The sequence below is a fragment of the Podarcis bocagei genome (assembly GCF_964188305.1).
Source record: "Podarcis bocagei genome assembly, chromosome: 7".
In the NCBI taxonomy this organism is placed as follows: domain Eukaryota; kingdom Metazoa; phylum Chordata; class Lepidosauria; order Squamata; family Lacertidae; genus Podarcis; species Podarcis bocagei.
The window spans coordinates 79,706,794-79,731,583 of NC_138132.1; the positions used below are offsets into that span (position 1 = coordinate 79,706,794).

At 44.3% G+C, this 24,790-nt stretch overlaps 1 protein-coding gene across 4 annotated transcripts in view; it reads left to right on the top strand.

Moving 5' to 3' along the window:
- The window catches only part of DISP3 (dispatched RND transporter family member 3), an 88,025-nt gene that overhangs the window by 52,291 nt on the left and 10,944 nt on the right, over positions 1-24,790 (top strand). For 3 of the 4 annotated variants that reach the window (XM_081202925.1, XM_081202926.1, XM_081202923.1), the window contains exons 8-16: positions 112-257; positions 4,816-4,977; positions 7,618-7,779; positions 9,704-9,829; positions 11,307-11,446; positions 13,300-13,481; positions 14,752-14,882; positions 22,033-22,208; positions 23,786-23,912. In XM_081202925.1, coding sequence (XP_081059051.1) covers positions 112-257; positions 4,816-4,977; positions 7,618-7,779; positions 9,704-9,829; positions 11,307-11,446; positions 13,300-13,481; positions 14,752-14,882; positions 22,033-22,208; positions 23,786-23,912 — 1,352 coding nt within the window. The remainder of the gene's footprint in view (positions 1-111; positions 258-4,815; positions 4,978-7,617; positions 7,780-9,703; positions 9,830-11,306; positions 11,447-13,299; positions 13,482-14,751; positions 14,883-22,032; positions 22,209-23,785; positions 23,913-24,790) is intronic. The other variant, XM_081202924.1, reaches the window with a different exon arrangement.

Sequence of the window (24,790 nt, forward strand, 5' to 3'; positions counted from 1 at the left end):
ATCTGCTCGATCTGCCCTTTGCTGTGTCGACAATGACGACCCACAGATGCTTTGCAAGGGGCAAAGTGCTCTGAGATGCTCACTCAGCACCCATCCTTCCCTCTCCTGCAGCTGCAGCCAGAAATGTGTGAAGCCGAATTCCCTGCATGTTTCAGACTGGCTGTTCATCTCCTCGGAGGCTGCAGGTGGTCCCGGGCCAGGCGGCCTTCCTTACCTGGACGACGACATCCCCTTGCTCAGTGTGGAAGACGAGCCAGGTAGGCAGTCCCTGAGAGGCAGGGCTGAGCTCAGTGTCCTTTTTACAAAATAAATAAAAAATCCGTACAATACATGATCATACAAAAGAGCTGTAACATAACCATAACAATGAACGGTTTCCTTGCAATATGATAATCTTTATTATCATATCGTAAGGAACAATAGATGGCTATCGTTAACCCTGGACTTAATGAAGCACAGTGGACCAACACCAGCTGATGACATGGCTCCCCAAATCTCTTTTCTGATGAGAGCAGCTTTTGCATCTCATTTGGAAACCAAGGACCCAGAGTCTGGAGGAAGAATGGGGAGGCACACAATGCCAGATGCTTGAAGTCCAATGTGAAGTTTCCACAGTCTGTGTTGATTTGGGGAGCCATGTCATCAGCTGGTGTTGGTCCACTGTGCTTCATTAAGTCCAGGGTCAACGCAACCATCTACCAAGAATGCTATTGAAGCTTCCTGGTCTTCCATAACACCTCAGCAGTGCCACAGGCTGATAGCATCCATGTCATGCTGCATTGAGGCAGTAATTGATGCAAAAGGGGCCCAAACCAAGTACTGAGTACATATGCATGCTTCTACTTCTCAGAGGTCCAATATTGCTCTATTTGCAGTCCTTGTTTTGCTGATTTCATCTAATATTCTAATTTTCTGAGATTGTTAATTTGGGGTTTTCATCAGCTGTACGTCATAAACATCACAATTATAACAAATAGAGGCTTGACATATCTCGCTTTGCATGTCATGAGTCTATCTCATATATTAGTTTCACCTTTTAACTTGAATTACTGAAATAAATGAACTTTTCCACAAGATTCTAATTTTCCGAGTTTCACCTGTAGATCATCGTCCTAACCTAGCAAGCTCTTATCATGTCATTGTTGCTACTGTAATTATTTTATTTATTACCCATCCTCCCATCATAAGGTCCTTGCAAATTTGTGAAAATGACATGCAGAAATGTGTTATAATTAGGGGAAACGCTTTGCAAAAAGTTATATCAACCAATCATTCAATTTGTCTTCTGCCTTTCCAAAGCAAAACCATGCTCAAGGAGCCTGCGACATATAAAAAAACTGCATAACTACAAACACATACCCTCTGACATTTCTCTGGTGAAAATAGGGACGTCCTAAGGTGAAGAGGGACAATTACGGGTTCAAATCAGAAACTTCTGTAAATCCGGGACCGTCCCTGGAAAATAGGGACACTTGGAGGGGTCTGCAAGCATAACAAAAGTCAAAAGTGTGTAGAAAAAGATGTAAGTATGAGGAGAAACCAGCACTAAAATGCTGAAGAATTTGCATAAGAATTTATTCTCTTTTGCTGGAGAAAAGAGTGGAAAACCGAATTTAAGGCTGGAGATGCAGAGAATTGGGAGTGTCAGATTCTTCCATCCCAATAGCTCAGTCGGTAGAGAGTGAGACTGAATCTCGGGGTTGTGGGTTTGAGACCCTTCTGGGGCAAAAAGATTCCTGCATTCCAGGGGGTTGGACTAGATGACCCTTGGGGTCCCTTCCTTTTTTAAAAAAAATTTTTTTTATTAAGTTTCATATACATAACCAAAAAAGGAAAACAAATCAACAATTACAAAAAAAGAGAAAAAATAATTTACAAGCATCTAAACATAACGTAATGATCTTACCCGTTTCCATTACAGTTATTTGTCTTCACACTTATTTCTTTATAACTTTAAAAACTTAAGTCATTCTTCTGCCCCCTGCCGACCTCCATCCCTCCCGCTTTCAGGCTTCCTAATGTACATAATTTATTTTTCCTGCAGTTCGTAGTTGTTAATAATTTGCACATCGTAAGATTTATATCAAACCTGCTATAGTTTTTAGGTTTCTATAGTTCCCTTCGATATATATCATAAATTTATTCCAGTCGTTAATAAACTTTGTATTTTTTTGGTTTCTAATTTTTTGTGTCATTTTTGCAAGATTAACAAATTCAAATAATTTTGTTTGCCAGTCTCTAATTGATGGGGTATTTTGATTCTTCCAGTTTTGGGCAATTAATAATCTGGCGGCGGTTGTGGAATACTGAAATAGTACCTTATCCTCTTTTTTGATTTCGTCCCCGATTATTCCTAGCAGGAATGCCTCCGGTCTTTTGGGAAATGTATATTTGAGTATTTTTTTTAACTCATTATAAATATGTTCCCAATATTTCTTCATTTCGTCGCATGTCCACCACATGTGGAAAAAATTACCCTCTTTAATTTTACACTTCCAGCAATTCTTATTTCCTATTTTGTACATTTTCCCTAGCTTTGCTGGACCTTGGGGTCCCTTCCAACTCTGCAATTCTACCTTTAACCCAGAGAATGGGGTGCTGGACTAGGCAGGCCATTGGCTCGACCCAGACGGGCTCTCCTTAAATTTTTATTCCTATGATCTTCCCACCCACCAGCCCCTGAAACCCTCAGAGCTGACTTGGGATACCTGCTTCCTCACCAAGAGCATTTGCTCAGATGGAGAGTTTGTTTTCCTGCACAAACCTTTCCTCCCGCAAAGCGCTCCTTTGCAATCCAGGGTCAGGTGCCTCTCAGGAAACAGCCCCGGGTGCTCGAAATTCCTGCTTCGCCAGGCGCTTCGCCTCGTTGATATGCCATCCCTGCCCTGCATGGTAATTTATGGAAATGGCTTCTTTGCAGCATTTCTGGAATAATGTGAGACAGGAGGGCAATTTCCTCCGGGGACACCCTCAGGTCAACAGGGCAGGGAAGGTGGTTCAGTGTATGCATGCATGAGGCTGTCATTATAATGAAGGAAGAGAGTGTTTCTCTCCAACATGCTAAACCGAGGAGGAACCATACTTTGAGGCATGGGCATAGCCAGGATTTATGTTTTTTGGGGGGCCAGAATACCCACCTCTCATCATCCTCTCTCTGGCTCTGTCTAGCAGATTCTGAATGAAATGTCTCCACAACAGTTGTCTTAATTACCTTCTTTTGACCCCAAGTGCTCAGAAAAATCTGTCAGAATTTTTCTACGATTTCTGTGCGCATATATATTTCTGTTTTACAGTTTAAGATAAACATTTTACATCCTTAAGACATCAATGACTTCCCTTCTTCTCTTTCCATGGTTCAGTTTACATATCATAAAATCCCTGCATATTTTACAAAAACTATACCATTCAGTATTCCATTACACTGTTGAATTTATCTTAATGCTGCCAGCGTTTTTCAGCTGTACACAATTATTCCCCATCTATTCAATAAATGTTTTCCAATCTTCTTAAACGTATGTTCTTCTTGTTCTCTTATTCTATATGTGAAGTCTGCAAGTTGTACATATTCTGTCAGTTTAAGTTGCCGTTCTTCTTTGTTTGGGACCTTTAGTTGTGACATTGATATTGACAATTTCTACTTTTAGCTAAGTATTTTTCTTTATTTACTTGATTTTGGGGTAGCAGCTGACCCCCCAACCCCCTGGCTACACCCATGCTTTCAGGATATATTTTTTTTGGGGGGTAACAAGACTAACAATAGGGAGGTGCTAAATGGAGGGGTAAGGGACACGTGTGGCACTGTGGGTTAAACCACAGAGCCTAGGACTTGCTGATCAGAAGGTCGGTCGTTCGAATCCCTGCGACGGGGTGAGCTCCCATTGCTCAGTCCCTGCTCCTGCGAACCTAGCAGTTCGGAAGCACATCAGAGTGCAAGTAGATAAATAGGTACCGCTCCGGCGGCAAGGTATACGGCGTTTCTGTGCGCTGCTCTGCTTCGCCAGAAGCGGCTTAGTCATGCTGGCCACATGACCCGGAAGCTGTATGCCGGCTCCCTCGGCCAATAAAGAGAGATGAGCGCCGCAACCCCAGAGTCGGCCACGATTGGACCTAATGGTCAGGGGTCACTTTACCTTTAAATGGAGGGGTTATCATTTCAGAATTTCTGGGGGATGAAGACAATTATCATAAAGCTTTGCAAATTTCACCCCTGGGATTGGTGGGAGAGAGAGATTGAAAATAAAGCTGCAGATATGCTATTGCTCATTGGCACAAACCTAGGGTGCAACTGCAGTGGGCAATCTGTGTACGGGTCTGGTTGCTTCGGAAAACATAGCGTCCGTTTGGTGTAGTGGTTAGAGACCCGGGTTCAAATCTCCCCACTCAGTCATGAAGCTCACTGGGTGTGACCGTGGGCCAGTGGCAGTGAGCACAACCTACCTCACAGGATTGTTGTGAGAATAAAAAGGGAAAGAGGAGGACTCTGTGCACCCCCAAGAGCTTCTTAGAGGAACAGGTGGGATGTGAAGAAAAGGAATGAATGATAAATATTGGTGCCTCGTCGTCACTGACAGCAAACCTATCCGTCTCAATGAACTTGCCCAACCTTCTTTTAAAGCCATCTGGGTTGGTGGCCCTCACTGGCTCCTGAGGGAGAGAGTTCCACCGTCTAACTTATTCACTGTGTGAAGAAGGACTTCCCTCCCTCTCATTATCAGAGGTTAACCCAGTGAAGGTGAATGCTGGAAGATTTGGGACAGATGGAAAGGAAGGGAAAGGAGCCTTTGTCCTTAAAAGTGTTCTTTGCTCCTCTGCTAGTGACTCTGGAAATGGGAGATGTTCCCTTGGTCTCAGTGCTGCCGGACAGTCTTCAACTCCCCACCAAGAATAACAGCCAGGGACATCTCATTGCTCACCTTCAAGAGCTCCTCCAGGTCTGGGTTTTGTGGTCAGCCGTGAAGAGCAGATGGGTGATTGTCGGTAAGCATTCCTGGATCTGTTTTGTGGAGATCCAATATTTATTGCTATATGATTACCTATTAATTTATATTCTGCTCAATGCCCAATTAGGTTCCAAAGCAGTTTGCAAACTGTAGAAACCAGTTGCACAACCACTGAAATTTAGGACGACTTCTGTATTTCAGATCAAATGAAATATGATCAAAATGCACAAAGGAAACTATATTATTATTAATATAATCAAAATGCACAAAATAAACTGTATTATTATTCATCATAATCAGTGTATTCTTATCCTGGCTTTTCCCCAAACCAGGACTTGAGGCAGCTTAAAACTACACAGATAAAACACAAAGAGCTGAAAGCATGTAAAAGATAATTATTAAAAAGTAATTAAACGCTAATAAAATTAAAGCAATATAAAAAACAAATCTATTGGATTACAGATAAGAGCAATCCCATAGAAAGGTTTGAATGTAAACTTCTGTTATTACAATTTGTAGAACAAGAGACTCAAATAAGCCATGCTTAGCTGCACTCCCCCCACCTGCCAAAAGTGGCTTATGTGGTTTTCCAAAACAGAAATCACTACTCAAAGCTCGGATAACATCAGAGGTGGGAGACTCCAGACCAGATGGCCATATGGCACCTGGCAGGTCTCTCTGACTTGGCTTCAGGAATCTCCGCAGGCCATGCCCCCATCCTTAGGCCACGCCTATCCACCCCAGACCACACCCACCTCCCCTAAGCCACACACACCCTGGCCACACCCCTCTGACAGGACTGTGAACTGTGATAATGCCTCTTCCTTGCTTGGAAGGAGAATGGAAAGCTCTCTCTGTGTGTCCTGTGTGCATAGAAACCTCCTCTGTTTTGCAGGGCTGGAACAAAATTGAGAGCCCTAGCTGTTTCCCTGCCAGCTCTTCCATCTGGCTCCCTCCACCCGACTGACGTGTGCCCCCCCCCCCAGAAGCCTGTCCAGGGTGTGAATGGGGCCCTCAGGGTGGAAACTGTTTCCCTTCCTTGCATCAAGCGAGTCATGATTATCCTGAGCACCTGGGGTTGGATCCAGTGCAGAGCAGAGCCATCAAAATAAATGGGGCCGAAGTTAGTCATGTCTAACACGTTAGTTGGGTCGACTCTAAGTCGGGATCCAACCTGCTGTGCCTCATCTCCTTATTCCCTGCTGGGTCCACAGTGCTCAATAAACTCACAAGACGTAAGCGGCTGTACTTTTGAATAAATCAGATGTACTCTTCATTGTATCAAATTATAGATTTCAACGGACGTCTCATGAAGTTCAATGAAAAAAGGAGAAGACCCAGTGGATCAGTTCATTCTCTAGTCAGTTCATCCATAAGGTCCATACATGTACAGTGGTACCTCAGGTTAAGTACTTAATTCGTTCTTGAGGTCCGTACTTAACCTGAAACTGTTCTCAACCTGAAGCACTACTTTAGCTAATGGGGCCTCCCACTGCCGCCACACCGCTGCTCGCGATTTCTGTTCTCATCCTGAAGCAAAGTTCTTAACCTGAATCACTATTTCTGGGTTAGCGGAGTCTGTAACCTGAAGCGTATGTAACCCGAGGTACCACTGTATAAGTATCTATTCCACCTGTCTGTTCAAAGAGTCCAATAATCCACATGAAGGGTTGTTACAGTTCCACAGAATCCTTTCACAGAGTCTAAGACAAGGACTTCCGGAATATTAGCTTTGTTTTGCCATCCTAGGCTTCATCAGTAGAACAGGCTCTAGGTAATGCAAATAAATACAATATCGTAATTTCTCACATTTTTACAGCAAAATTAATATAAAAAACATAAACAACTGTACATACCATATGTAATATTACAGGATAGTGTATCTTATAGCATAGTAGTGGTTGCAGTAAGCAACGATATAAACAGGATTATATGGGCAAGCACAATATTGGTTTGAGTAACAGGTGTTGGCAATCCACACATACAAAATTTCTTTCTTAAAGTGACCCATATGGCACAACAGAGGTAAAGCCATGCTCAGATGTAATACATGTAAGGTAAAGGTAAAGGGACCCCTGACCATTAGGTCCAGTCGTGGTCGACTCTGGGGTTGCAGCACTCATCTTGCTTTATTGGCTGAGGGAGCCGGTGTACAGCTTCCGGGTCATGTGGCCAGCATGACTAAGCCACTTCTGGCGAACCAGAGCAGCACACGGAAACACCGTTTACCTTCCCGCCGGAGCAGTACCTATTTATCTACTTGCACATTGACGTGCTTTCGAACTGCTAGGTTAGCAGGAGCTGGGACCGAGCAACGGGAGCTCACCCCGCCACAGGGATTCGAACCACTGACCTTCTGATTGGCAAGCCCTAGGCTCTGTGGTTTAATCCACAGCGCCACCCGGGTCCCACTGAATATATGTAAACTCATACATAAATGTAATCTATTATCAGGTCTAAAGTAATAGCAGTCCACAGATACAAAATTTGTTTTTCAAAGTAATCCACAGAGGTAAAACAAACTTAGCCCATGCTCAGGTGTTCTACATATAAACATTAGTACACAGTCACAAAAGGCAACTATAATGCTGACATTGTTCCTGTGCGGAAGTGTGATGCGAGGTGAGAAGATGCTGGCACGGTCCATCTTTGACCCTCTCTCTCTTTCTTCCTTCAGGGCTCTTCCTCTCCGTTCTTCTTCTGTCCGTCTTCTTCGCCAGCCGCCTCCGCCCAGCAAGCCGGGCTCCCCTTCTCTTCAGGCCTGACACCAACATCCAGGTCCTGCTGGACCTAAAGTACAACCTGAGCGCTGAGGGCATCTCCTGTGTCACCTGCTCAGGTGAGTTGGGCCTCTTGGCTAGAGACCCAGCTGTGTTCGGAACTTGCTGGTCAACAGAGAGCCATCCTTCCTGGAGATCCCAGGACGGCTGCTTCCATGTTGAAGCAAAATAGTACTACTCTGCTTTTCCATTCAGTGTTTTTATTTTATTTTATTTATGTTTCCCCCCCTTTTTTATTTCCATGCTTATTACATACTAAAAAAGGGGAACAATACTGAAAAGGGGGTACAACTTAAGAGGGGAGGAAAAAGGAAAGAAAATGAAATTTACACAATCTGTTATTAAGACAAAAATTATGACAAAAAATTGTGATTACAATTTCATGTTACAATAAAAAAAAAATCTTGTCATCTTTTATACCCGACTTCCCATTTATTCCTTAATTCTTTTTACATAAATTTACTGCCATATCAAAATACTATTTTTTATGTTAATATTTTCACAATTTATAAATGTTTATATAAGCAATTAATAAAAACTGCTGGGATCACTCAAAAGCTGCTACAGATTTTAACATGGTATAATTTTGTTTAAGATATGTTCTGAAGGCCTCCCATTTTGATACAAATTCAGTTCTCGGTTTATTTTTTTTATTCCATTCAGTGTTTTTAAGGGGGCTTGGGTGGGAAGGGGGCCTGCATGGGTTGGAGAGCACAGCCTTGCACCCAAAAGTGGATTTTATGGGGCAAGATTGTGTTTTGGAGCTGGTTGTGTTGCAGAACTCGCATCAAATTGTGGGAGAAGTCACTATGACTTTGGCTCCTATCAGCCTCTCCCAAGATCATGACCAAAGGATGAAAGAAACTCCTCCCCAGTGTGGTGTAATGGTTAGAGCAGTGTTTCCCAAACTGGGGTCTCTGGCTGTTTTTGAAATACAACTCCCACTGGGTTCGAGTGTCAGGCAAAGGAGTGGGAGACCAAGGTTCGAATTCATGCTCCCTTGTGAAGCTGCCTGGGTGACCTTGGGCCAGTCACCGCCTCTCAGCCTAACAGGGTTGATTAAATGAGTTGGGAAGAGCCACCTTGAGCTCCTTGGAGAAATAAATAAGTACCGTATTTTTTGCTCTATAAGACTCACTTTTTCCCTCCTAAAAAGTAAGGGGAAATGTGTGTGCATCTTATGGAGCGAATGCAGGCTGCGCAGCCATCCCAGAAGCCGGAACAGCAAGAGGGATCGCTGCTTTCGCTGCGCAGCGATCCCTCTTGTTGTTCTGGCTTCTGAGATTCAGAATATTTTTTTGTTTGTTTTCCTCCTCCAAAAACTAGGTGCGTTTTGTGGTCTGGTGCGTCTTATAGAGCGAAAAATACGGTACATAAGAAGGCGAAGGGCCATAGCTACCCTCTGCTTCTCAATGTGTATTGTATTGTCTTATGTACTGTGGCTTGCCGTTTTATTGATTACAGTTTAGATATTATTGTAACTGTTGAGTGGATTTCTGTTTAACTTTTATATGTTGATATTATTTTATACTATTCTAATGATTGTTAAATGTTACTTTTTTGATGTAGGTTGCCTATTTTAAAGTTATGTTTTACTATCACATTTTTTTATTGCAGTAGATTGTTATGAGATGTACATTTTTTGTTTCTTCGGCTTGTAAACCACCTTGAGTATTGTAAAACAGAAAGGTGGTATACAAATTAAAAATAATAATAAATAAATAAATAAATAGCTCAGTGGTTAGAACATCTGCTCTGCATGCAGAACTTTAAAGCCCAGTGTCTCCAGAATTGGGATAAGGCTCCCTGTCTGTCACTCAGTGGCAGAGAACAAGGTACGCATGCAAATGGCCCCAGGTTTGATCCCTGTGACTTCCAGGTGGGATTGGGATAAGAGTTCAAGATGGTGGGGGGCTGGCCAGCCTAGTTGTCCTCCTCTTGATGCTGGAGATCCTTTTGTCCCTGACTAACGTTGTGTGACAGGCTTGTTTCAGGAAAAACCCCGCAATTTGCAGAATAACATCCGCACCTCTCTGGAGAAGAAGAAGAGGGGATCTGGCCTTGTGTGGGGTAGCCGAGGAAGCACTGCAGGGGATGGAATGGTACAAGGTGAGTTAACCCTGCTCTTCAGCCACAAAATTGCCCAAAGCAGCTCACATAAGATTAATAGAAACAGGGCAATCTAAAAGTCACCACACAAAAGGAAAGAGAGGGGAGGAGGGAAGAGGAAAAATATGCAAACATAGACACCATTTCTTTATCTCAGGTTGTCCTCTCGCTGGGTACATCTTGGATTGAGAAATGTAATATAGTTAAGTACTTCATTTGTTCCGGAGGTCTGTTCTTAACCTGAAACTGGGGCCTCCCACTGCCGCCGCACCACCAGAGCACAATTTTTGTTCTCATCCTGAAGCAAAGTTCTTAGCCCGAGGTACTATTTCTGGGTTAGCAGAGTCTGTAACCTGAAGTGTCTGTAACCTGAAGCATCTGTAACCCAAGGTACCACTGTAGTCTTTTCGTACCTCTGGTTGGGGCTAAGGAGTTGTAGTCTAAAACATGTGGAAGACACCAGGTTTGTGAAGGCTGTATAAGCCTTCTATTTTTCTGCATGGGTCACTGATTTAGGCTTGCGTGAAGGCAAGCTCAGAACAAATACTCATACAGAGATGGGACAGGCAGCCTCATCCTCTTGCCGGTGTCACACCTCTGCATGTGGAATGATTTGAACCATTCTATCGCCGGTCACACCCACACATACATTTAAAGCATGATGCTTCCTCCAAAGACTGATGGGAGCTATAGTTGACCCCTCACAGAGCTGCCACTTAACAAAATACAGTTCCTAGGATTCTTCGGGGGGGTGGTGGGGAAGCCATGTGACTTAAATGTGCTTTGGATTCATGACGTGGCTAAGATATTCCACATGGAAAAGGAACGGATTTGACAATCCACCCCACCCAGTGGCAGAATGTGATCAATAGCAATGACTCATACAGAGAGGCAGAAGTCAGCCTATTCTGTGAATACGCTGCCTTTAAAGAACCTTTAACCCCCCAACATAGGGATGCGGGTGGCGCTGTGGGTTAAACCACAGAGCCTAGGACTTGCCGATCAGAAGGTTGGCGGTTCGAATCCCCACGACGGGGTGAGCTCCCGTTGCTCAGTCCCTGCTCCTGCCCACCTAGCAGTTTGAAAGCATGTCAAAGTGCAAGTAGATAAATAGGTACTGCTCCAGCGGGAAGGTAAACGGCATTTCTGTGCACTGCTCTGGTTTGCCAGAAGCGGCTTAGTCATGCTGCCCACATGACCGGGAAGCTGTATGCCAGCTCCCTCAGCCAATAAAGCGAGATGAGTGCTGCAACCCCAGAGTCGGTCACAACTGGACCTAATGGTCAGGGGTCCCTTTACCTTTACATTTAACCCCCCAGAAACAATGGTTTTCTCTTAGTCCTCAGCTGGAACCCAAGTCTGGGAAGGTCTAGAAGGCTCGTCTAGCCCAATTGTTTGTGGTGATGTTGAGGGTGAAGTCCGGCTGGTGGGTGGATTTTTCAGGGCTCCCTCAGGCTGACTGTACCATGTTCTGCAGCAGACCCCCAGGGAACAGTCTACATCTTCAAATCCAAAGGCAAAGGGCGGCCAGTGGTCTACAGATTCTCTCTCAATGCCACCGTTCCAGCGCCATGGCAGACGGTGTCAGCAGGAGACGGGGACATCCCCTCTTTCCTGGTGAGTTTCCAGAGCACCTATCAATTAACCGTGTGGCTGAGATGCAATGCTTTCATTCATGCATCTCCATGCAGGGCAGGGAAGGCCGTGATATGGGGAACGTCTCTGGGGTAAACGCATGGGATTTCCTCCCCCCCCCCTCCGGAGTCCTGTTGCAAGATGTGAGACTGGTTTTATTTGTATATTATTAGTACTTGTCTGATAGCACTCTCCTGGTCTGCCCTGCAGAGGACCTTAAGGTCCATGAATAATCATGGTTTAGAGGTCCCGGGCCCTAAGGAAGTATTATCCACCAGGGCCAGAGCCTTCTCTTCCTTCCACAGGGCCTGTAAGACAGAGCTATTCCGCCTGGCTTTCAATTTGACCTTAGCCTGATCTTTTATTGCCCTTCCTTCCCTCCCCCTCCCCTTTTTATGATGATTACCTGCTCTGGGATCCCACAGCTAATTCTCCCCTGGTCTCCTCGCTGGCCCAAACAGGACTAATTTAGCCAGCTAGCCCTGGTGATCATCTAATGTTTATTGGATGGATTTCCCCCCTAAATTGATTTTTGAATTCTGAATTTATTGTTATTCACATTTTATACTGTATTTTATGCTGCTTTTTGTTGCATCAATTAAGTGTTTTAAATTTGTTGTTAGCCACCCTGAGATTGGGAAGGGCGGGGTATAAAAAAAAGTAAAATATTTATTATTTATTATAAGGTTTCCTGTTTAGGGCAGGAGAGGGGAACGTTTGTCCCTCCCGACGTCACTAAACTACATTTGGCCTCACCCACTGCTATCTTATGGAATTTGCAGGAAATTTTTCCCTGTTTAGGGAAGTTTTTAATGTTTTTATTTATTTATTTATTATTTAATATTCTGTTGGGAGCTGCCCAGAGTGGCTGGGGAAACCCAGCCAGATGGGTAGGGTATAAATATTATTATTATTATTATTATTATTATTATTATTATTATTATTATTATTATTATTATTATTTGAATCGTAGAGTTGGAAGGGACTCAGAGGGTCATCTAACCCAACCCCCTGCAAGGCAGGAATCTCTGCAAAAGAATCTCCGACAGATGGCCCAACCAGCCTCTGTTTAAAAGGAAAGGGAGTCTTGCCATCCGAAAGTCATTCCTAATGTCTAGTCCTTGCAATTTGCATCCATTGGTTACTGGTTAGAGGGAACTGGGCTTGTGCAATAGTTTTAGCACACAATCTGGTGTGTGTGGGTGTGTACACAGCAAGCCTAAAAGCCCTTATATCCTGGTATGCCCCGCGGAGGACCTTAAGGTCCACAAATGACAACACCTTGGCGGTCCCAGGTTGCAAGGTGGTTAGATAGGTCTCAACTAGGGTCAGGGCCTTTTCAGTACTGGCCCTGACTTGGTGGAACGCTCTGTCGCAAGAGACTAGGGCCCTGCGGGACTTGACATCTTTCCACAGGGCCTGCAAGACAGAGCTGTTCCGCCTGGCCTTTGGTTTGGACTCAGTCTGACCCTTATGTTTCCCTCCCCTTATGGTTTTGTTCTATGGGCTACTTTTAAAATGAGGCTGCATTTTAAATTGCATTTTAACCTGTATTTTAAATTGGTTTTATTATTATTATTATTAGTAGTAGTAGTAGTAGTAGTAGTATTACTATGTTTTTACTGTAACTTTAATGGTGTTAGCCGCCCTGAGTCCGGCTCTGGCCGGGGAGGGTGGGGTATAAATAAAATTTATTATTATCTTCTAGTTGCCACTTCATGCAGGGAAAAGTGTGCGATGCTAATATCTCTCTCTTCTTTTTTTTACGTCCCATTTTCCTCGGCTCCGAGACATGTGTTAGTGAAGTCTTCTGTTTTCATTAATCCATTGCTTAGGTGTATAGAGTTCCTTACGGTAACTTCACCAAGAGGCTGACCGCTTGTATGTCCACAGTAGGGCATGTCCAACAGACGGGCCCCAAGAAGTGGATGGTGACCACCTTGTCGTGCGACGCCAAGAGAGGGTGGAAATTCGACTTCAGTTTCTACGTGGCTGCAAAGGAACAGCAACGCACGAGGTAAAAGCCCGGTGACTAAACTCTGACATGGGTTAGAATAGACCAGGAGGGTCATCTAGTTCATGGGTAGGCAAACTAAGGCCCGGGGGCCAGATACAGCCCAATCTAAATACAGCCTGTGGACGGTCTGGGAATCGGTGTTTTTACATGAGTAGAATGTGTCCTTTTATTTAAAATGCATCTCTGGGTTATTTGTGGGGCATAGGAATTCGTTCATATTTTCCCCCCAAAATATAGTCTGCCCCCCCCCTACAAGGTCTGAGGGACAGTGGACCAGCCCTCTGCTGGAAAAGTTTGCTGACCCCTATTTTTTATTAATTTTTCAATTACAATCCGATAATAACCTCATTATAACAATACCAAATTATGATATAACTACTAATACCCAGTGCTTTTTTTCTGGGGGGCGGGGGGAGACGCAGGGGGATGGATACCCTTTAACATTTTGTGAATCTTTGTACTTTTGTCCATTTACTGTGTTTATTTTTCCCTATTTGAACTATAACGTGGTGATTTTCTTGAGTCAAAACGAGAGTACCCCTAAACATTATTCTAGAAAAAGAGCACTGCCAATACCAGTCATCCAAATACCGAATTATATGATTTAGGTGCCGCCAACCCCGTGTGCTAGAATTGATGGTTTGATGCTTTTCTTTATTTCTGCGTTCCAAAATCTTATTAATTTAAATTGCTTTCCAATCAAAATAATAATCCCTTATACAACAGCTGCAACACAGTTGTACCTCTTGTTACGTCAGTCTCCGGTTGCATTTCTTCAGGATACGAACATGGCCAACCTGGAAGTGTATACTGCAAAAACAGACAGACCTCAGTGTAACACTCAAAACGGAAGTGTGCCACTCAAATCGGAAGCGTATCACTCAAAATGGAGCACGTTCGGCTTCCGGAAATGTTCGCAAACCGGAACACTTACTTCCGGGTTTGCAGTGTTTGGGTTCCAAGTTGTTTGAGTTCCAATGCATTTGAGAACCAGGGTACCACTGTATAATCCCATAGAAAAGTGGCAAAATATGAGTGGCAAAATATTGACAAGTCAGGACATTCACCATCCTTTGTTGTCCTATTGGCAGACGATTTACCTGTTGGCCTCTGCTGTCAAAGCTGCAAAATCTGGGTCAGCTCTCTGGGAGGAGGAGATCCAGACATTGAAATTGTTCTGGCACGTCCCTGAATCCCCAAGGGATGAGTGTGATGTTCTATAGCGCTCGTATTGATTGTCCAGCTTCATTACTCTCTTTCCTTCTTCTAGGAAGCTCTACTTTGCCCAGTCCCACAAGCCCCCTTACCACGGCCGAGTCTGCATGGCTCCACCCGGCTGCCTCCTTAGCTCCAGCCCCGATGGACCAAACAAAGGCTTCTTATATGTGCCGAGCGAGAAAGGTGAGATGAAGTGGGATTTGTGTGGCTTCGATAAGAACATCAGGAAAAGCCCCATTGGAGCAGGTCAGCGGGTCATCTAGTCTAGCATCTTCTCAGATGTCTGTGGGAAAGCTGCAAGCAGAATACAAGGACATGAGCCCTCTCCCCTCTGACCCTGGAGGCAGAGCTTCTTCTTCTTCCTTCTTTGGCGATCCCTCGGAGCCGAGTAAGATTGTCTTCCCTAAACACGGTCTTAACAGTGAGTCCGTAAGTGACTGTGGAGGCCAATTCTGGAGCCACATGTCCTTCTACAGTGGGGACATAGGTTTCTGGGCAGGAGTTGATCACGGTGAGGATTTGCCAAGCGTGCCTTCCTCTTAGCACGTTTCTCCCTTGCGTCCTGAGTTTGAGTGTCTTCAAAGTCCATGACACTTTGGGTAAAGGCTGTTCTCCAATTAGAGCGCTCACAGTGTTTCCCAGTTGTCCTGCTGGGAGAGATCATCAGGGGGTTTGGGCTGGGTCATCTGAGTATGCAGATGACACCCAGCTCTTCCTCTCCTTTAAATCAGAACCAGTGAAGGCAGTGAAGGTCATAGAATCATAGAGTTGGAATAGACCACAAGGGCCATCGAGTCCAACCCCCTGCCAAGCAGGAAACACCATCAGAGCACTCCTGACATATGGTTGTCAAGCCTCTGCTTAAAGACCTCCAAAGAAGGAGACTCCACCACACTCCTTGGCAGCAAATTCCACTGTCGAACAGCTCTTACTGTCAGGAAGTTCTTCCTAATGTTTAGGTGGAATCTTCTTTCTCGTAGTTTGGATCCATTGCTCCGTGTCCGCTTCTCTGGAGCAGCAGAAAACAACCTTTCTCCCTCCTCTATATGACATCCTTTTATATATTTGAACATGGCTATCATATCACCCCTTAACCTCCTCTTCTCCAGGCTAAACATGCCCAGCTCCCTTAGCCGTTCCTCATAAGGCATCGTTTCCAGGCCTTTGACCATTTTGGTTGCCCTCCTCTGGACACGTTCCAGTTTGTCAGTGTCCTTCTTGAACTGTGGTGCCCAGAACTGGACACAGTACTCCAGGTGAGGTCTGACCAGAGCAGAATACAGTGGCACTATTACTTCCCTTGATCTAGATGCTATACTCCTATTGATGCAGCCCAGAATTGCATTGGCTTTTTTAGCTGCCGCGTCACACTGTTGGCTTATGTCAAGTTTGTGGTCAACCAAGACTCCTAGATCCTTTTCACATGTACTCAAGCCAGGTGTCACCCATCTTGTATTTGTGCCTCTCATTTTTTTTGCCCAAGTGCAATACTTTACATTTCTCCGTGTTAAAGTTCATCTTGTTTGTTTTGGCCCAGTTCTCTAATCTGTCAAGGTCGTTTTGAAGTGTGATCCTGTCCTCTGGGGTGTTAGCCACCCCTCCCAGTTTGGTGTCATCTGCAAATTTGATCAGGATGCCCTTGAGTCCATCATCCAAGTCGTTGATAAAGATGTTGAATAAGACCGGGCCCAAGACAGAACCCTGTGGCACGCCACTAGTCACTCTTCTCCAGGATGAAGTGGAACGATTGATGAGCACCCTTTGGGTTCGGTCAGTCAGCCAGTTACAAATCCACTGAGTGGTAGCATAGTCAAGACCGCATTTTACCAGCTGTGTGAGTGCCTGGAGGCTGTTGGAGAATGGATGGTGGCTAACAGATTGAGGTTGAATCCTGACAAGACAGAAGTTCTGTTTTGGGGGGACAGGGGGCGGGTGGGTGTGGGGGATTCCCTGGTCCTGAATGGGGTAACTGTGCCCCTGAAGGATCAGGTGCGCAGCCTGGGAGTCATTTTGGACTCACAGCTGTCCATGGAGGCACAGGTTAATTCTGTGTCCAGGGCAGCTGTCTATCAGCTCCACCTGGTATGCAGGCTAAGACCCTACCTGCCCGCGGACTGTCTTGCCAGAGTGGTGCATGCTCTAGTTATCTCCCGCTTGGACTACTGCAACGCGCTCTACGTGGGGCTACCTTTGAAGGTGACCCGAATACTGCAATTAATCCAGAATGCGGCAGCTAGACTGGTGACTGGGAGTGGCCGCCGGGACCACATAATACCGGTTCTGAGAGATCTGCATTGGCTCCCAGTACGTTTCCGAGCACAATTCAAAGTGTTGGTGCTGACCTTTAAAGCCCTAAACGGCCTCAGTCCAGTATACCTGAAGGAGTGTCTCCATCCCCATTGTTCAGCCCGGACACTGAGATCCAGCGCCGAGAAGTAAGGTTACAGGGAACCAGGCAGAGGGCCTTCTCGGTAGTGGCACCTGCCCTGTGGAACGCCCTCCCAGCAGATGTCAAAGCAATAAACAACTATTTTACTTTTAAAAGTCATCTGAAGGCAGCCCTCTTTAGGGAAGTTTTTAATGTTTGATGCTGTACTGTTTTTAATATTCAGTTGGAAGCTGCCCAGAGTGGCTGGGGAAACCCAGCCAGATGGGCGGGGTATAAATAATAAATTATAATTATAATTATTATTATTATTATTATTATTGTTGTTGTTCTTATTATTATTATTATTATTATTATTATTATTATTATTATTATTATCTGTGTTTATACCACATTTTAGATTTGCCTTGAGAGAGTCTTTAAACCTCTTTTGTTGACCACCAGCATTACGCTTTCCACTTTAAAATTCGGAATAGAGCAGTTGCTTTGGAAGATGATAATCAGGCATCCGCACAACATGACCAGTCCAATGAAGTTGATGATGAAGAATTATTGCTTCAACACTGGGGATCTTTGCTTCTTCCAATTCCAGCAGTTCTTCTGTCTTCCCAAGTGATGTGTAAATAGTCTCCTCCTCCTATAGATTTACTTAATCCTATTTTAATGCCATCTACACTGGTAGCATCAGTTCCCTCAAAGGATCAGCATGTTTCTTGGTCACAGCTCTGGCTTTTCAACCAGCTACAAAACCTCCCCTTCCCTCTTTCCTGACTCCTGCTTCCCATCCTGAGCAGGCAAGGAGTAGCAGGACCATGATCCATCAAGGGCAATTCAGCAAATGCCTTAAATCACCTTTGTGCAATTGACACAGCCTCAATTTGTTGCCAGAGTCGAGCCACATTAGATTATCGCAATAACCTGCAGTTTCATAAGAGTATATATTTAAAGCAGGGGGTTAAATGAGTAAATTAAGTTAATTTGGATAGGCGGAAAATATTAAAAATAAATTTAAGGAACCGCAGAAAGATGGGAAAGGAAGTCAAGTTCTGAAATGTTAAAATGATTGGGAAATTATTGAAATGTATACAACTGAAAATCATAAATAAAAAATGTGCCAAGCCACATTGGATTGACTCAGAAATGAAACAGAACTCTCTCTCTTTTTTAAAGACCTCACCAGAGGTCTTTAGCCTGGTTATTTTTCTGAAGCCCAATCTCATGGTTGCAAAGGCCACATTTCAAAGTGTTTCTCCTGACCTTTTGAAAGTGCTAAGTGGTTTGGGACTTGGTTATCCGGAGGAACACCTATGTTCCTGTAAACCTGTGTAGACCTTAAGATTGGTCCCAGGAGCTGTGCCCTTTTCCTCCCATCATGTTTTGCAAAAGCATCAGACTGATAGATACCAGACTGGCCTTTTGGGGGGTGGCCCCCAGGCTGGTGGAATTCCCTCCCGTGGGATCTGCTTCATGTCGCTGCTGCTCTGGATGTTTTTTAAATGGGCCCTGCAGATTCACTTGCTTCCATTTTTTTTTTTTAAAAAAATATTTATTAGAGTTTCCAATTTTTTACAAACAAAAAGAAAAAAGCAAACATAAAAAACAAAAACACATAAATTTCACAACTTATTTTCTATAACATATTTTCCCGACCTCCTCATACCTCCCCTTCTTGTATATCCAGTTCAAATTATTTTACAGCAAATCCTTATCTCCAAGCATTACAGCTTAAAAAGAAAAGAAAAAGAAAACACCTTATTTTCTCTACAACATCTTAGATTATTATAACTTTGAATAAAAGAAAACCATTTTATCAAATTCCTTTTGCCATTACAGCTAGAAACCACTTAATTTCGATCCAACATCATTCAACATTCCTTAATTTTACAATATTTTTGTAAATAGTCCTTAAATTTTTTCCAATCTTCTTCTGCCGACTCTTCTCCCTGGTCACGGATTCTGCCAGTCATTTCTGCCAGTCCCATACAGTCCATCACCTTCATCTGCCATTCTTCCAAAGTGGGCAAATCTTGCATCTTCCAATACTTTGCAATAAGTATTCTTGCTGCTGTCGTTGCATACATAAAAAAAGTTCTATCCTTCTTTAACACCGATTGGCCGACAATGCCCAAGAGAAAGGCCTCTGGTTTTTTCAGAAAGGTATATTTAAATACCTTTTTCAGTTCATTATATATCATTTCCCAGAAAGCCTTAATCTTTGGGCACGTCCACCAAAGGTGAAAGAATGTACCTTCAGTTTCTTTACATTTCCAACATTTATTATCGGGCAAATGATAAATTTTTGCAAGTTTGACTGGGGTCATGTACCACCTATATATCATTTTCATAATATTTTCTCTTAAGGCATTACATGCCGTAAATTTCATCCCAGTGGTCCACAACTGTTCCCAGTCAGCAAACATAATATTATGTCCAACATCTTGTGCCCATTTAATCATGGCAGATTTAACCGTTTCATCCTGAGTGTTCCATTTCAACAGCAAGTTGTACATTTTTGACAAAATCTTAGTTTTGTGTTCTAACAATTCTGTTTCCAGTTTAGATTTTTCCACTTGGAAGCCAACTTTTTTATCCAGGTTATAAGCCTCCATTATCTGATAATAATGAAGCCAATCTCTCACTTTATTTTTTAGTTTCTCGAAACTCTGCAATTTCAATTTATCTCCTTCTTGTTCCAAAATTTCCCAATATTTCAGCCATTTGGCCTCCATATTGAGCTTTTTATGAGCCTTTGCCTCCATCGATGACAACCACCTTGGGGTTTTATTTTCAAATAAGTCTTTATATCTTGTCCAGACATTAAACAATGCTCTTCTGACAATATGATTTTTAAATGCTTTATGTGATTTAACCTTGTCATACCACAAATATGCATGCCACCCAAAAACGTTATTAAAACCTTCTAAATCCAAAATGTCAGTGTTCTCAAGAAGCAGCCATTCTTTCAGCCAGCAAAATGCCGCTGATTCATAATAGAGTTTAAGGTCTGGCAGGGCAAATCCACCTCTGTCCTTTGCATCAGTTAATATTTTAAATTTTATTCTGGGCTTCTTGCCCTGCCAGACAAATCTAGAAATGTCTCTCTGCCACTTCTTGAAACAGTCCATTTTGTCCAAAATTTGCAATGATTGAAACAGAAATAACATTATTGGCAATACATTCATCTTTATAACAGCAATTCGACCTAACAAGGAAAGCTTCAGGTTTGACCAAATTTCTAAATCTTTTTTAACTTCCGTCCAGCATTTTCATAGTTGTCTTTAAACAAATTTCCATTTTTAGCTGTCATGTTAATCCCCACAGATTCACTTGCTTCCAGGGCAAACCTAACAAGGGATTGGTGGAGTCTCAGATTCACTGGCACATCCAAAGTCTTGCAGACTCCTACCTCAGGAAGAAGTTGGAAGGCATATTTTGTTTCCTTTTTTTTGCTGCATCAGATCCATGCTGTTGCAAGTGAGGGAGCTGAGGATCGGGCCCCTCAGGGGAGCCTCAAAACGTTGCACCCAGCAAAACCCTGCTTCTGCATATTGAGGGGCTTTCCGCTGGCTACCCTCCGTGAGAGAACCCCTGGCAGTAGCAACTCACCTGCCAGGATGGAGCCTGAGATTTCCACCACCACCAGTTCTACTTATCTCTGTTGTGCAGCCTTCGAAGGATGGTGGAGAAACTGCATCCTGGAAAGAGAGACAGATAAAGCGTTTCTTTTCATTCGACTCAGGACAAATAGCCCTTGCAGTGAAGCTGTCATTGGCTTCAAATCCTGATGGCTGTCCACTGTCGGAGGCAGGAAATGTTTCTGAATACAGTGGTACCTTGGTTTAAAAACAGCTTCATTTATTAGCACCTTATAGACCAAGTAAGTTTGTTCTGGTATAAGCTTTTGTGTGCATGCACACTTCTTCAGATGCACACGAAAGCTTATACCAGAACAAACTTAGTTGGTATATAACAGGGGTAGGCAATCTAAGGCCCATGGGCCACAAGCAGCCCACAGGCGTCATTTAACTGGCCCACAAACTGCACCCGAACCGAGCTGCCTGCTTGGTGAGTCCCCACGCGCTGTGCTATACCGGCGCAGCGTTGCACAGGGACTTGCTTCCATGGTGCCAGAAATTGCATCTGTGCAGACACAGACACTGGAAATCGTTGAGTGTGTTCCATTTGTAAATTGACTCCCCCGCTACTATGGGAAAGCATGCCTTGGTTTAAGAACACTTTGGTTTAAGAACGGACTTCCAGAACGGATTAGGTTCGTAAACCAAGGTACCACTGTATTAGTTGCTGGAAACTGCAGGAGAGGGGAGGGTTCTTGTGCTTGGATCCTGCAAACAGGCATCTGGTTGGCCACTGAGAACAGGCTACATGAGGCTACCTTTGAAGGTGACCCAGAAATTGCAACTAATCCAGAATGCAGCAACTAGACTGGTGACTGGGAGTGGCTGCCGAGACCAGTATACCTGAAGGAGCGTCTCCACCCCCATCATTCAGCCCAGACACTGAGGTCCAGCTCTGAGGGCCTTCTGGCGGTTCCCTCGCTGCGAGAAATGAAGTTACAGGGAACCAGGCAAAGGGCCTTCTTGGTAGTGGCACCGTCCCATCAGATGGAAATAAACAACTCTCTGACTTTTAGAAAACTTCTGAAGGCAGCCCTGTTTAGGGAAGTTTTTAATGTTTGATATTTTATCATGTTTTTAATATTCTGTTGGGAGCTGCCCAGAGTGGCTGGGGAAACCCAGCCACATGGGCAGGGCATAAATAATAAATGATGATGATGATGATGATGATGATGATGATGATGATAGACCAGATGAGCCTTTGGTCTGGCCCAGCTACCTGGCTCTTCATAAATTCTTAAGTTTAAACAAAGCAAACAATCCTCAACAAGATCCTAATCATATCCTTTCTCCTGTACATCTTCTCCTCCAGCCTCCCCTAAAGTCAAGTTGTCCGTCACTTCTGGATTCAACCCTTGCGGGAACGCTAGTTGTGGGAAACCGGCAGTGCGCCCCCTAGTGGACACGGGAGCCATGGTCTTTGTGGTGTTCGGGATCCTAGGGGTGAACCGCTCCCGACGCATGGACAACCACGTCATCGGAGACATGGTACACCTGCCTTCTTGCTCAGGGCGGGAGGGTTTGGAGGGATGCAAGACCCTCTCTGTTCTCCCCAGATTAGTTCTCTGCTGCTACAAGAGACCAGACTAGAACAAGTGGGGTGCAAATGCGGAGAAGAAAATGAACCAGGGCAGCGAGGGATGGTGGGAATCGCAGTCCAATATGCCTGCAGAGCATCTGAGGCTGCCGGGAGCCACAGGGGATGGAAACAAACTGGGAACTTCTGCATGCAAAGCAGATACTCTTAAAGAAGAAAATACAGTTATAAAAGGGGAAACCAGTGAAATTTCTAAAATAATTGAAATATACTCAGAGTCTAGAGTGGATTTCATGCTCTTTATTCAGCTCATAGTGGTGAGGAGGAATGAAAGTTTCCCCAAAGTATCTGCTTTATATACATTATTTACACAATGCACTGCACGTGATTGGCTTATTCCGGGATTCTCCTGTAGGCCAATCAGGTTGTGGATTCACTTCCATCTGGAGCTGGATTGGGTGGCTACTGCAGACCAATCATACTGCCGCATTGTTCTAGGACCAATCAGACTGCTGCATTCTGAATCCTATTGTTCTAGGACTAATCAGACTGCTGCATTTTGGATCCTATTCAACTCAGTACATAACAATAATACTAGAAATGGATGATCAAGAAGATCAGTTAAAAGAGATGTGGGAAAAGGAGACAACAGGGCAAACAGATCAAAGCTGAGGGGAAATACGGGAGAAACATACGCTGAAAATGTTTATAAGAATAAAAGAAAATTATTGGAGGTGGTGTTAGCTCCAGTCAAATAAACAAGGAATATTCGGTGTTATGTTGGAGGGGGTGCTGGGAAACAGGGAATTACGTTCACATGTGGTGGGGGTGTAAATAAGTACAAATTGGGGGGGGGGGCAAAGGGTTTTTAAGGACCTAACAGAAATCACTGGGTTAAAACTGACCAGAAGTCCAGAGGGTAGCATTATTATCAATTTATGATGGGGTGGAAGATTTGCAGGCTATGAAGGACTTGCTCACAAATTTATTGACAGCTGCACAAATTATTATAGCCAGGAAGTGGAAGGGGCAAGCAGAATATAAAATGGAAGGGTGGTATAAAGAGGTGTGGGGTATAGCTGTTAATGATAAATTAACATGTGCCATTAATGTAAGACAAGGAATATGCTGGAGAAATGATTTCCAGGAGATGTGGAAGGTGTTTGTAGAATTTGTACTGCTAAAACAGAAAGGGGTCAAACCAATGCAAGAGGTGTTGAAATTTTGGGAGGTTGGATAGTTCCAATGGAATGGTCTCGGTGGTGGGGTGCACATTTTGATTCTTATTTATTTATGGTTATTACTTTGTCAAAAAAACCAGATTCTCTGCCCCTGAGCTCACCAGCCATTTTGCATGGGATGCTGCCATCGTACGATTTCCTGCACTGCAGATCCCGTACAGGGCTGAGGGTCAGTCTGGATGACACACACACCCCGGGGTGCCCTTCCCAGCAGCATCTCTGTTTTCCCGACTTGATCCCGTTGCCTCATGTGTTTGTCTCTTTCTGTTTGTGTCTCCTTGTGAAAGGGCAGCGTCATCTATGATGATGGCTTCGACCTCTTCAAAGAGATTGGCAACCTGTGCAGGATCTGCAAAGCTATTGCCGGCAACGTGGAGCTGGTCAAGCCGGGAGGAGCCCAGTGCCTGCCCTCAGGTATGTCGACTCCTCTTCCAGTGTTGTAGCCTACCATTTGGAGTAGGGGGGTCTTTGTTATCACGGAGGTATGTAGGACCAACAGAAAAGGGGAGGGAGCCAGTGGAAACTACTGGGGTCCAGGGTCCGGCTACCTTGCCTATGCTTCTGTCCTTCTCGGTAGTCTCAAGTGAGGATAGCTCAATTGGTAGAGCAGGAAACTCTTAAACTCAGGGTTGTGGGTTTGATCCCCACGTTGAACAAAAGGATTTATGCGTTTCAGGGGGTTGGACTAAATTTAGACCCTTGTAAAGTAAAGGTAAAGGGACCCCTGACCGTTAGGTCCAGTCGTGGCAGACTCTGGGGTTGCGGCACTCATCTCGCTCTATAGACCGAGGGAGCCGGTGTACAGCTTCCGGGTCATGTGGCCAGCATGACTAAGCCACTTCTGGCGAACCAGAGCAGCATACAGAAACGCCGTTTACCTTCCTGCCGGAGCGGTACCTATTTATCTACTTGCACTTTGACGTCCTTTCGAACTGCTAGGTTGGCAGGAGCAGGGACTGAGCAACAGGAGCTCACCCCGTCACAGGGATTTAAACTGCCGACCTTCTGATCAGCAAGTCCTAGGCTCTGTGGTTTAACCCACAGCGCCACCCTTAGACCCTTAGACCCTTGTGGTCTCTTTCCAATTCTGCGATTCTATGATCGTTTGCCCAATTGCTTGTGACATCCATTGTAAAATCGGTGAATTTCAAAGAAAATAATAATGCATACTGTCAGCAGGGAACTGCCATCGGCTCAGGGGGGAGAGGGGAAAAGCCAGGTGGATTACAGAGAGCCCCCAAAGATCGTGGGAAGCAGCTCCTCCTCAGCGGAGGAAAGTAACCACGCCTCCA